This window comes from Argiope bruennichi, chromosome 10 (assembly GCF_947563725.1).
Source record: "Argiope bruennichi chromosome 10, qqArgBrue1.1, whole genome shotgun sequence".
In the NCBI taxonomy this organism is placed as follows: Eukaryota; Metazoa; Arthropoda; class Arachnida; order Araneae; family Araneidae; genus Argiope; species Argiope bruennichi.
In genome coordinates this window covers 119543497-119556750 of record NC_079160.1, presented here as the reverse complement: position 1 = coordinate 119556750, position 13254 = coordinate 119543497, and the positions used below count along the sequence as shown (strand labels likewise).

Below are 13254 nucleotides of genomic sequence, written 5' to 3'. Positions count from 1 at the left end.
ATTTACTTCTTTCTTTTCTCTCAGTTTCATTCATCTCCTGGTTTTAGAACGTGGCATTTGAGAACAATAGTTACAAAATATAGATAGATTTTTGGCGAGAACATAGCATATTTACTGAATCTGGCGTGTGATCTTTGGCGATGTTTTTTAATCACTGACTTGTAATTAATACATTCATTCTACTTTATTTCAATTTTCGCGTCATTCTACTTCACTTCAATCTGATCTCCAGAGAACAAGACATCGGGTTTGTCGGACATTACCAAAGAATCTTCACAGCATCCTAAACCGCAAAGATCGACAAATTAGAATTAAAAGCAAAATCAATTTTATATATTTATGACCTCACCTGTGTTCACACCGGTAATATTTTCCCTGCCGGTTGCTGAAATCCTATAGCCAGGCCCTGAGGAATACATGAGGGTGGTATACGGCATCTTGTCCACGTTCGAAATCTCGGCAATGCCTACAGAAATAACAGAAAGAAATGTAACTCTTTGATTGATGCAAATAAATTGTTGACGGATAAAAGCTCACGAATTCAAGTTTCAACGCAAACACTTTTAATGTGTAATTTACCAAGTGATCATTTTCGTAAACAATAAATGTCTCAAACTGGAACATTATTTAAAAATTCTTCATTAACTAATTTTAAAATAAAAAAAGATGTAATTAATACAAATTTAGATTTGTATAAATAGTGTGCAGGAATTTTTAGTGCATGTATAAATGAAATAATTTATATAAATAAAATGTTTAAACCAGATGGCAACTAACAGCTGATTTCGGATATCATGCGCCGTCAAAATAAAATTCCAAAAATTGAACAATTTCTTTGAATGAAAAAGTGAGTTTTTTCGTAAATTGAATTTGTGATTTCAAGATGCTTTAGGAATAACTAATTTGATTTGGCGCTATTGTTTTAAATCTTGCATCAAACCACTTCAATAATTGTGTAAACATAACTCTCAGCGGAATTACTCCATTATAACTATTATAAATCTGAAATTCTAGTAATTTTGAATTGTTCTTGGTATTTCTGAACAAACAGAAATTAACAATTAAGAAACTAAATTACTGAAATTTGGAATTCGCAACAATATTTAGTAAACTACCCTTCAAAGCTTATTCCCCGAATTTGCTTTTGAATGCCAATATTTCCAGAAAATTCATTACACCACCAAAAAAAAATCCCTAAATTTTTTTTATTTCTCACAATCCACAATAACCTACTTCTTTATTATAAAATAACAAAAGCGCTATAGCCGCTCACCGAAGATATCCTCTCCAACATTGGCGTATCCTGCGAAATTCATGCCCTGCGAGTGGTCAGAGGTGACGATGACCAGTGTCTCTTCCCTGTTGGTGAGGTCCAGCGCTGATCTGACCGCGTTCTCAAGGTCAAGGGCTTCCGAGACGGCCCTGACTGCCCTTCCGCTGTGGTGTCGCTTGTCGATGAGCCCTCCCTCCACCAACAGAAAAAAGCCCCGAGGGTTGCGGGACAAGATACGGATGGCTTTCTCTGTCATCTGGGCAAGAGTCGGCTCGTCGAAATCGGATTTCATGTTGCCCCGATCTGTCACATCATACAAATGTGCCGGCTCGAACAGACCTGAAAGACAAACCAAACAAATAAAATTTAAATACAAACATCTTCTCCTTAAGCTTAAGACATTGACAAGATATATAAACATCTTGCACCTAAGATTAAGACACTGACAAGACATACAAACATCTTGACATTAAGCTTAAGACACTGACAAGACATACAAACATCTTGTCCCTAAGCTTAAGACATTGACAAGATATACAAGGCATATAAACATCTTGTCCTTAAGCTTAAGACATTGACAAGATATGCAAACATCTTGTCCTTAAACTTAAAACACTGACAAGACATACAAACATCTTGACATAAAGCTTAAGACACTGACAAGACATACAAACATCTTGACATTAAGCTTAAGACATTGATAAGATATATCATCTATCTAAGATATATCAAACATCTAGTCCTTAAGCTTAAGACATTACCACGCTACGCCCTAACAGCGTAACATGGTAATGTCTTAAACTTAATTTATTTTTCTTCATATTATTTTTTAAAAAATATTTATAATTATAACAACCACAATGTACACCAAAGAAAATATATTGTTGAAATGTATGTCTGTGTGCGTGTACAGACGCAGTTACTAACAGAATTAAAATTATTATTGTAAAATATACTTAAAAATATTTCTTTAATTTATGAAATGTAGAAAACAATGTACGGAAATGAAACTGATATCAGTGAAAAGGCTATTTTTTTTAAATTTAAAGTTGCCTAAAAAGGGACTCTGTGCCTTACTATTTTCTGAAGTGAACGAGGGAAACTTTAAGATTCTAATTAATTTTCAATAAAAAATGTAGTTAAAATTCTGAAAAAATTCCTTTTTACTCAGTGCTTATTATTATAATTGCTTGATAAATTTGTTAACTCGAGTTGCAATGATATATTATATTGAGAATTTTAAATAATTTTTCTCATCAAATTTTTTGAAGTAATTTCAAGCCTTTTTCGCATGGTTTTAGGAAGTATGGAATTTTTTTTCTATAAACATTACCACAGAAAAGATATTCTCAAATTCTTCAATTAATAATAAAGAAATTGCATTACTCAAGACGAATCCTATCTAAACTAGTAATTTTCTCAACTAACAATTAATAAATTCCATAATAATTAATAACTCCGAATAAAGGCTCTATAAAAAAAGGAATAAATGAAACAACGAGACTCACCGAGAAGGTAGTCCGTCTTCCTGGGATCTACTTTGTCAAAATCCTTCTTATTCCAAACATAGCGGTATCGGTGCTTGCCTTCTTCCTTGTGCTTCTTCCACGTCTCGATAAGCTGCCGGTCGTCCACCCTCTTGCCACGCTTCTCAGGATACTCGGGGTCAAAAGTTGTGTTGGGCATCAACGCCTCGCGACCACCACCAAGTATAACCTATAAACAGAAAGTTTGAATAAGGCGATAAAAATTCCCTGTCTTTTGTTTGCGTCTTAAATTTTCGATTTAAGTCAACATCCGAAATTGAAGGTTTCTGGAATTTTACTACTTTGTGCTTCTAGACAGCGAGAGCAAAAAGGAAATACGAAGGACGGATTAGCAGAGTCCAAATTTTATAAATAGACACAAGAGTAGTAACACTGATGTTCTTACCAAATGTTACCGGGTGTACTCAAAAATGACATATTTTGAAAATCAATTAAAAAAAGAGAGGGAAAAAAAAGAAAGAAAACGTCGTAATGAGATAGAAATGTATCATTTGCAGCCACAGGCTTGGGAAATCAGGAAAATTTTTCCTACGAAATTGGAAATTTAGTTAACTTTACCACAGACAAGTGAAAGTTGTAGTTAATATTAAATATTTGAGATCTGAAAATCTTTGCCTCTGATTGTGCCACATTGTTGCGACAAATAGAGGTTTCATTGAAAACATCGATTTTTTTTTTTAATTTTTTGCAACATTTTCATACCGATTTTTATTTATTTATTTATTTGCAATGGTAGAGTAGCTAGTTGAAATTTGGAGTACAGGCGTCGCATTTAAAATAAAGATTCTAATCTAAGTATGAACTAAATCTGTCAAACGATTGCTCTTCCGTCAGCTTGCAAGTAAATGTAATAATTTATAAAGTCAGTGACTTAAATTAATGGAATTCAGAATATTATCTTGTGACTACAACTGTAATCCTGGACCAAATTTTGGTATCAATCGATCATCAAAAGGGCGTACAAAATACATATACTCATGATAGATTTAGCATAATTATCGAAGAGCATGCCAAAAAACTTTGGAAAGATCATCACTACCTCTAGTTAGAATTACATCTTTCAATCTATGAACTCGAAACTTAAAAGATGTTTTGAGCTAAACGAATGAAATTTGATACATGGACTTGACATTAGTCAGTAAATTTGCATCAGATTTTGAAAGAAATTTGTTCAGAAGAAGTCTGCCTGCTTGGCTCTTTCAGTGCAAATGAGCACGATATCGATAGAATATCAAGAGCCAAACAAATAAAATTTGGTACTCAGGTTAAGCATTTCAGCTGTATATCGGTACCAAATTTTCGATAAAATTAGACAAAGAGTGGACTGTCCGTCGGTTTCGCACGCATGTAAACATGATAATTTAAAAACGCGAGGACTTAAATAATAAAATTTGGTTAGTTATCGTATGACTACAATTGTAGTTTTATGTCAAATGTTGGTTTCAATCAATTGAAAAAAATGAGTCCAAAATACATATTCAGGTTTCATGCAGTTGCGTATTAACTGAATGCCAGTGATTAACCGCCAACGATCGCACGCTAGATGCAATAGAAATGTTAGATTTACGACAGAATTTTATAGTTCGTCATTTTTGTTCGTCAATGAGATGAAGTTCGTGGCCTAACCTAAGGCTCACACTTTTAAACGGAAAGAGAGGGATAACAACTCTATTAGAAAATATGCGGAAAACGAAGACCACTCAGATGTTTTGAACCAACATCGAGCGTAAACACAATAATATTTATAGGCTGGCATACAATTTCCAAATTGTGCTATACTGCATGCACAGTTAAAATCATCCAAAGTGCAGTACAGAGCTAACCGCTGGACTTAAAGCTACCAAATTTGGCAGGTAGTTATTTTTTTTTTTGTGCGAAATGTTTACCCAGAAAAGGTTTTACAAAGACTTAACAAAATTTTCCATTTATGATTAATCAAAGTTATAACATTTTTTTCAATAATTTCATACTATTATCGTAAAAAAAAGACAATTTTATTCCGTTTTAAAATTTATTAAAAAATGAGCTTTCAAATATTATCAATATTATTTCCGTTAATTATTTTACTGTGTCGATGTAAGGGTCTTTGATAATCAGTTAGAGAAGTTTGCCGATTTCCAGAGAACATTAAGAATAAAAGCAAAATTTTGAGATTTCATTACCACATCGTTTGATGAGTTGTTGTTTGATGTTCCATTATTACTTTCACTGTTTGAAAATGCAAAATAAATAAATAAAGTTTTTTTCCCCCATAAAGATGATAGTGCTCTAATAATAGTCAAAACAATATTTAGAAATAGATAAGTAGAAATTTCCAGAAAAACAAATAGTCTATATTGTTTAAATTACGATACTAATTTGAAGCGAGCAAAGAAACTTTGAAACTCAAAGAAATTATAAATCGTTTTTTATATAGAACCGTAAAACAAAGCATACAATCATAAATAATAGCAAAGCGTCCGAACCATTTAAATCTTTGAAACCTGCCATGAAAGAAGTTATCTACCTGCAAGTTCTTTCCCGGGTAGTCTTCGACCAGTTGGCGAGCAATGTCCTTGCAGAGGCTGCGATCTCTGTCAGTCTTGAAGTTGGCGTCGGACTCGAACCATCGGTCAGCGGAATGAGAATACAGGGGCGCAGGAGTGGCGTGTGTCACTCGCATGTTCGTTACTAAACCCACAGCCTTGCCTGCAAAGATGAAAAAATGAAAATAAGTAAAGCCGGATAAGTGTAATTTAGTTAAATTAACACTTGAAGTTACGTGAGGGCTATTTTGGATGGTTTGAATTCGGTTCAGAGAATAAGAACAATACGTAAGCAAGTGTGAGAGAGGCTCATCACATTTCTCCAGTACAACATCCGGTGGACTTTGGACATTCGAAATTAGATTTAAAATTCATCAAGTCAAAGTATGCAACAGAGTTTTAATGAAATTAGATTCCGAAACTACAAACTTTCTATCACAAAGGAGAGATTTAATCAACAGATAAGTTTCATAATCTTGACTGGAGCGTATTACTTGTAACATTCCCCGTTTCCCAGTACTGATAAGACATTTACAGCCAGCTGTGTCGTTGCTGTTAATTACTAAACTCCTCGAGATAACCAGATGGTGGATCTTTTCACCTGGATGGTCTCGCGTCTGTTCATTAGCGACTACAGTGAAAGACCACATGTGGGGATTTCTCGTCCAAGAGATATTGATAGTACCTTAAAAGAGAAAGGGGTGTCCAAACATCTGGATTTTAAATGTTTCTCATTGTGAAAGGGCTATGATAAATCCGTGTTCCAGAATAGTCAGTTATAAAAGGTACATCACTAAAAGGACCTTTACACGACCTACTGGCGCCGCTGAGGGAGTCTATTACTAAACCCCGATTGGCCGAAAGAATGCTCAAATGACCAATGTAAATTAAGAGGTGGAGATTGTCGCTGAAATAGAGTGCGGAGATTTTTTTTTGGGGGGGGGGAGAGGAGGAGAAACGAATTGCAGGCAGACTGTGGGACTACGCCCAAGAGTTCGGAGTCCGAGAACTACCCCTGGAGTGGTCGTGTTGACTAACAACCTGTTAGTTCCCTGTGCTGTTGTTTCTCCGTATTGATGGAGAACTGAGTTTCAAGATAAACCTTCGACTTCGACTGTTGTGTCTCCTACTACAGGTGTAAATAACTATTTATTTAACGAAGATTAGAACAAGTTATTCTTTTGTATATATAGGGCTGTAAAATAAAGAATTGTCTGGAAATTCTGCTTCGTTATTTGATCAGTCTAGATCAAGACATTACATACTTTAGAGTAGGTGTCAATCATGAGATTAGAATCTTCAACAGATTTAATGTGCGCCAGTTTCATATGCCTGGCGGATTTTCTGTAACATCCGGTTACGATGCTGAACTGTGGCGAAGTCACCGTGACATAAGTCCGTATATCTTCCTATCTAAATTTATATGGCTTGAAGGCATTATTAAAGACTTATCTTCTTTAGAAATTAGCGGGAATGTTCTTCCTTCGACTGTTTTTTGTATACAAACACAATATGGCGCGTTTTGTATTTCATAGTAAGTGAAGAAAGAATGGATTTTGTGGTGTCTTTGTTACAGCTAATTTTCAAAATTTAACTCAGATCCACAATGTCGCTGATAAGACTATAGGCAGTATTTCATTTGTTTAAGTCGTTTTCATTTTTGAGCTATCGCGTTCCCACAGATTCAGACTGAACCCTTTCGTGGTTCGGATCCAAGCTTTGTTATAGATTTACAATATTAATGATAAATTTATATATTTAATTTCTTCTATCTAGTTTCTTTGTCATTTTGAGCGATGCGTTCAGGTCGATATTGATGAATGGGTAATGTTTATATCAAGCGACAAGAAGACAGTTAACATAAAGTTTTTGATCAATCGCGTAAAAGAGTTACTGCCTGTTGATCTGTCTATTTATGGGTAGGTGAACAGGATTACTCAAAACCGTAGAATATATATACCGTAGAAAGCATCTTTAAATTTTAGTCGAATCCTTTTTCACATCACCAAAAGTTCATAATTTTAATCGCCGATGTGTCCTTCAACTTCACAAATAATTCCATGAAAGTTTTTCTTGCGTTTTTATCATAATATATCACACATTTTTCTAACAGGACTTTTTAACCAATCTCTTTTATTTTTTGGGTTATTTTTTGTAACATTATTATTTCGCCACTAGGGATGCTGTACTTTGTTTCAATAAATTTAGCGTAGTCTCTTTACTTTAGGAACATGTTACTTCCCTGGCTGTATGAGACACCATTTTGAATTTAAAGGGCTTAAAGGGATACCAATTACCATGTATATGGAATCTTTGATCAATAGAATTGATGAAAATAAAATAAAATACTTAGTTTCTTTTTAACGAGCTGATTACTTTCATTAAAGACAGGAGCACTTGAAATTGGCAGTTTCCAAGTTATAGCATTACGCTCAGTTAAATAATCGTAAATAAGACCTTGCTTTAATTTTTAAGTTATAAGACTTCAATGCGAAACACGAACAATTAATATTTTCTGGAAGAAAGCTCTATAGTTAAACAGTGGCATAGCGGGAATAAGTGCCGTCAAAACATATATTAATAAGAAATAAGAAGAAATTAATAAGAAAACATAAATTAATCAAGCGTATAGCAGTATTTTTTCCTTTCCTCGTCTTAAAAAGTGACATCAACAGATAAATACATTGGCGTTCTTTCAGACTGGACCCCGATATTTAAGCTTTCTTGCCCCCTCTCCTTCCAGCTTCCAAATTTGCTAAACCACTGGAATCGAAACGTAAATTGAGAACTAAAAGTGATAAAAGTTAAGCAAAAACAAAATATAAAAAAATCATGGTACTCACACGAATGAAATTCGGACATGCTGTTTTGAACTACTTCGAGTACTACCAGGCAAATTTTATTCATACTACACTTATAAAACACTGTTTATTTGATATTTTAATGTGGTAAAAAGCATTTGAATTTTCTGTGTACTTACATGGTTTAACAACTTTAGTTTTCAATTATATAATTTTACGGATATCTTTCAATAACTCTAAAAAGCATAGAAATAGTATAACTTTCTAAATTCAGTCAAACTGAATTGTCACTGATCATAATCATGTTTATCGTTTTAGGAGAACTGCACAAGTAATACTCGTAAAAAAGTAAATTCTGTTCTTTTTACTGTTAATTAGAAAAAAAATGATTAAAACTAATTAACAAGGAAATATAAAAAAAATTTAACTTTAGAGTGAATGTAGAGATAAGTATGTCTGAAGATATGTATGAAGTCTGAAGATAAGATAAGTATAAGTATGTAAGAAGAGATAAGTATGTCGTTAGAGTTAAGTATGTCTGAACCAAACGTCAGAAAACCGCACAAGATGACTTTAGAATGATGTCTGAAAACTTTAATTAATTCCTTTACAAACGACTGACACTAAATTAGCTAAATATCTAATTAGTCTAATAAAATAAATGACTAAAAAATCCAAATGATAATTTTAAAAAAAATTAATAAATTGGCGAAGTAAAAATTTGTTTTAAGTACTTTCACTTAGTCATTTTCTGCCAGCGGGAATTGGGAAAAACCGATTGAGCTTTATATTTATATCCAGAAAAAAATACACTGTGCACTTTCACTGAGGAGGAAAGATAATAGGGAAAAATAAGAAGAGCAGAAAAAATTTTCATTGTATTCAGACAAAACATATATTTTAGAATGAAATTGTAGAGTCCCTTTTTTATTATGCGGATAAGATAATGTAAAAACAATAATTTAAAACTAAGTGACGGTTTTATCCTTTCTTTTTGAACAAAAACATGTAACGTTTTCCTTCTAGACAGCTTAATTGCATGCCTTTTGCTTCATTATACACGAAAGCGTTTTTGATGACTACAGTTAACGCTTCAATTTTTTTTTTTTTTTCTCCATCGGTTTTATCTCGGTGATTACGGCGGTTTTTGACCACCAACTAGAAAAAAGACTGGATGATACAAAATATCGAACAGATAAGCCATATTATATTTTCTTTCCTGCGGTCATCAACATTTAGCCAGGTATAAAAGGTATAATTTTCTTTTCTGATGTTTTTTTATGGGTTTTGTGAAGATTGGTAATACGCTTCAATGGTTTATTAAAATAAAGTATAACATTTTGATTTATTTTTCATAACTGTTAACAGAGGTAGAAAGTGTTTTTAATCCGCTGTATTAAAACCTTATGAAATTGCTTAGTTTTAAAAAATTACATAAAATGTACGTAGCGTATATCAAATACGTATTACTCATACTGAAGTAGATGTAGGTTAAAAACATCAAAAGTCTTTTCCTCTGGAAACATAAAAGAAAAATATTCAAACACCACATATATATAAGAAACTCAGATCATAAAATCAAGAAGATAGTTCTACGTCTTCATATTAGGTACAAATATTTTAAACTCCTTCGTACATGAAGAACAGAGAGAGAATATAGTGTAATGCTTGGAATATTTATTTAAAAAAATTTAACCTCCAGATATTGATGAGTCTCATGTTTCTCTGGGTCAGAAATAAACCTTTTTTGTAATTATGTCTATCCTCTTCAGAGCAAGCACTATACCTCAAAAATTGTACAAGCTAAACAAATGAAATGTAGTTATTCATTTTTGCCGTAAGGTTATAAAATTATATCATATTTAGGTGTATTAATAGAAAATATATATAGTATATGTATATGCACATAATAAGAATAAGGAATAAAAATAGAATTCTATATTTAAAATTATGTATATCCTTTCGTATGTAAATGTGTGGAAATTCAAAAATGCAACCAAGACTGGATTACCAATTTGACAAAATAGGCGCGTGCTCACGGTCCCAGTTGGGAAGAGGGAAGTGCTTCTGGATTTATTAGCAATAGTTTCAGAGCGACTTAACTGTGTGCCTTCATTTGATCTACAAGGAATTTGAATTAGTTTAAAATATTCAAATTGGAATCAAGTATCATTTCATTATTTTTATTTTATAGATTCAATACATTCAGTTTTTCCGAAATGGGTTGATTGGTTCACAATTGAGAATCAATGGAAAAATTTGCGTTAAAGTGTTTAAATGACATCAAAAATTTTATGTAATGTATTTAATATTCTGTTTTAAACTACTTCTTAATTAAAATTTAAATTACTTTATGGAATATCGACATCAGCTTTCTGGAAGGGAATTCAAAATTAAATTACATCAAAAATTTTATGCAATATATTTAGTATTATGTTTTAAATTACTTTTGAATTCAAATTTAAATTCCTTTATGGAATATCGACATCAGCTTTCTTGAAGGGAATTCAGAAATTAAATGCTTTATTACAGTAGTGACCAAAATGGTGGAAATCTTTTAGAAAACTTTGTGCTTTAAAAACTTTGGAAATTTGATGCCTCATAACAACACTTTGAGGCACTTTGGAAATTTAATGCCTCATAACAACAATAGCAATTGCAGTAATACAATAAAGCTGTACATCGTTTAAAAAATAATTTAACCAAGAATAGAATTCATTAAATTATGTTCATTTAGCATTATTTTTTTTCGAAGTTATAGGCTGAAATAACTGGATGAAATAAGTATACATTGCTTCTACTGATCAGAAATAGTTTTTCTTTATTTGAACGTAGCAATAAGCATGTTTGATTAGACAGTCAGTTGGGTAGTAACTTGATTTTAGTAGAATTCAGAGAAATTGATATCAAATCTTGTAGTTGAGCAGAGACCGTTTCTTTCCCTGATTTTTATTGTTTCAAGTTATTTGTGTGTGTGTGTGTCCCCTTCTTCTATTCTGTGAATTGTTAAATGTTAAAAAAATGCATAAAGAAATGAATGGTCACTCAGAAAACGATGTAAAGTTTTCCAGTTGCATGAATAAGACTTAAGTTATTGTGGAATTCGATATAAAAAATGTAAAAATCAAAGTAAGGGGAAGCGTATTTCCAAATTTTTGAAGAAGTAAATATAAAGTCAAAGTGGTAGAGGTAGGAAAAGATACACAACATCATGTGATAGAATAATTAAAAACTGAATATAGAACAAAATCATATGAGAGCATACAAAGTGAAATAAAGCAATGTAATGTGAAACTGAGTGCGTGGACCATCCGACTTAAATTTCAAGAATACAGACGGACAGACGGTCCATTCCTGTTGGTTTTTATCCAAAATTTGGTACTTGTCTTCATTTTAAATGCTAAATTTGTCGACCAAATTTTATATATTTGGATTTTGATGATTTGTAGTTGTCGTATTAACTTGTATTCAGACAGCCGGACTAACAGATTTCCTTTGAATGAATTTCTTTCGAAATTTGATACAAAATTGCAGCTTTTGTATAAAGACAATATACCAAATTTCATCTGTTTAACTCAAAGAGTTTTTGAGTTATCTCTGTCACATACAGATAGGTATTTTCCGAAAATCCGTTTATCGAACTCAAGAGAATCTAAAAAGTAGAGATTGGTAAAAATCCCGAAATCAAATTTTTTGACGGTTACAATACTTTCTTTATGCTTCGAATAGGAGGAAATAAAAATAATAAAAAAAATGTGTCCTAAATTTGAGTTACATATTAGAATTTTCCAATATTTTTTTTATTGAATAAATAGTTGATATTAAAAAAAAGTTAATCATGTTGGATATTTTAAAGTTAAATTTCGAAGAAATTCCTTTAACAACTTTTAATCCACAGCGAATGAGCCATCCTGACAAGACCAATATGAATGAATCAGCCTGATGAAAAAAATAACAGTAAAAGAAAGAATGAATATACATTATTTATGCTTCTTTATTTCTTCCTGCTTTCAAAAACAGGAAGGGATAAAGAAGCATAAATAACATTCGTAATTATTTATTAAATATTTTTATTTGATACTTTTTTCACGTTGGAATAGATGGCAAGTAAATAAGCATTCTAAATCAGCCACTACGAATATACTGTCTGTCCACGACAAGAATACTGCTAGACATTCGTCTATGTTTACGGCGGGCGTTATAGAAACAGGTTACTGTAGGAAGAGTTCATTTCGCAGAGGTAGAAATTCATTCAAGTTTCTTACATTGGCACGTTTAGCGCCAAAGTGGCGATATTTGGTATTATTGCATTTAATTCTTGAAAACAAATTTAAAAAAATAATTCACTCAGCTGAAAATCATTTGCATACTCGGAATATTGAAAATATCCGGCATTCCTGTCATATGTATACAAAGAACAAAACAAATCAAATAGAAAAACTGAATAAATATTTGTATGTCTAACGACTGCACAAGAAGAAAAAAAAAATTAAGAAGTAAAATCATGCATGACAAAACATTAATCGTCTTCATTTCATTTGCTCTAAATTTATATAAGTTATTAATATCAAATTCTCCGCAGCAAACGCGAAGTAATCTAATTTAACATAATTAATCGTAATTTAACATAATTAATCGTACTTATTTCATAAATTTTATAAAAGTGCTTTTATTTTGTTTTAAAGTAAAATGCTCATTGTTAAATAGGTTTGAAACCTTTCCAAATTTATATTTATTTTTCTGATGTATATACTATTTCCCGAAACACAAAATTAACGATTACCACACTATCAATTTTCAGATTTTTAAAAATCAAACTGTGATTTGTAACTTATTTTCAATATGCACAAGCTTTTTACAGCATAATTAATTTCGCAAAGTTTATATGTAAAAGTATTCTGAATTTGAAGATAATTCAAGTGTTCATTCATGCACGTGCCAGATGTCCCAGATTTAAAGGAACCCAACTAAATAAGCCCAATATCGCTTTACATTATTCTACGAAAAACGCGGTAAAAGTTTGTTTTTGTATTCCAGATTACCATTTATTCATTTCCCCCGGCTTGAAAAAGAAATACAATTATTTCAAAGAAAAAATTTTCTCACGA

At 31.9% G+C, this 13254-nt stretch overlaps 1 protein-coding gene across 1 annotated transcript in view; it reads right to left on the bottom strand.

Moving 5' to 3' along the window:
- Nucleotides 1–13254, bottom strand: part of LOC129988821 (alkaline phosphatase-like) — a 79555-nt gene that overhangs the window by 3058 nt on the left and 63243 nt on the right. Inside the window, exons 5-8 of the mRNA XM_056097090.1 lie at nucleotides 5327–5508; nucleotides 2782–2989; nucleotides 1274–1612; nucleotides 350–466 (exon numbers count right to left, since the gene is read on the bottom strand). Of these exons, the coding sequence (XP_055953065.1) occupies nucleotides 350–466; nucleotides 1274–1612; nucleotides 2782–2989; nucleotides 5327–5508 (846 nt within the window). The remainder of the gene's footprint in view (nucleotides 1–349; nucleotides 467–1273; nucleotides 1613–2781; nucleotides 2990–5326; nucleotides 5509–13254) is intronic.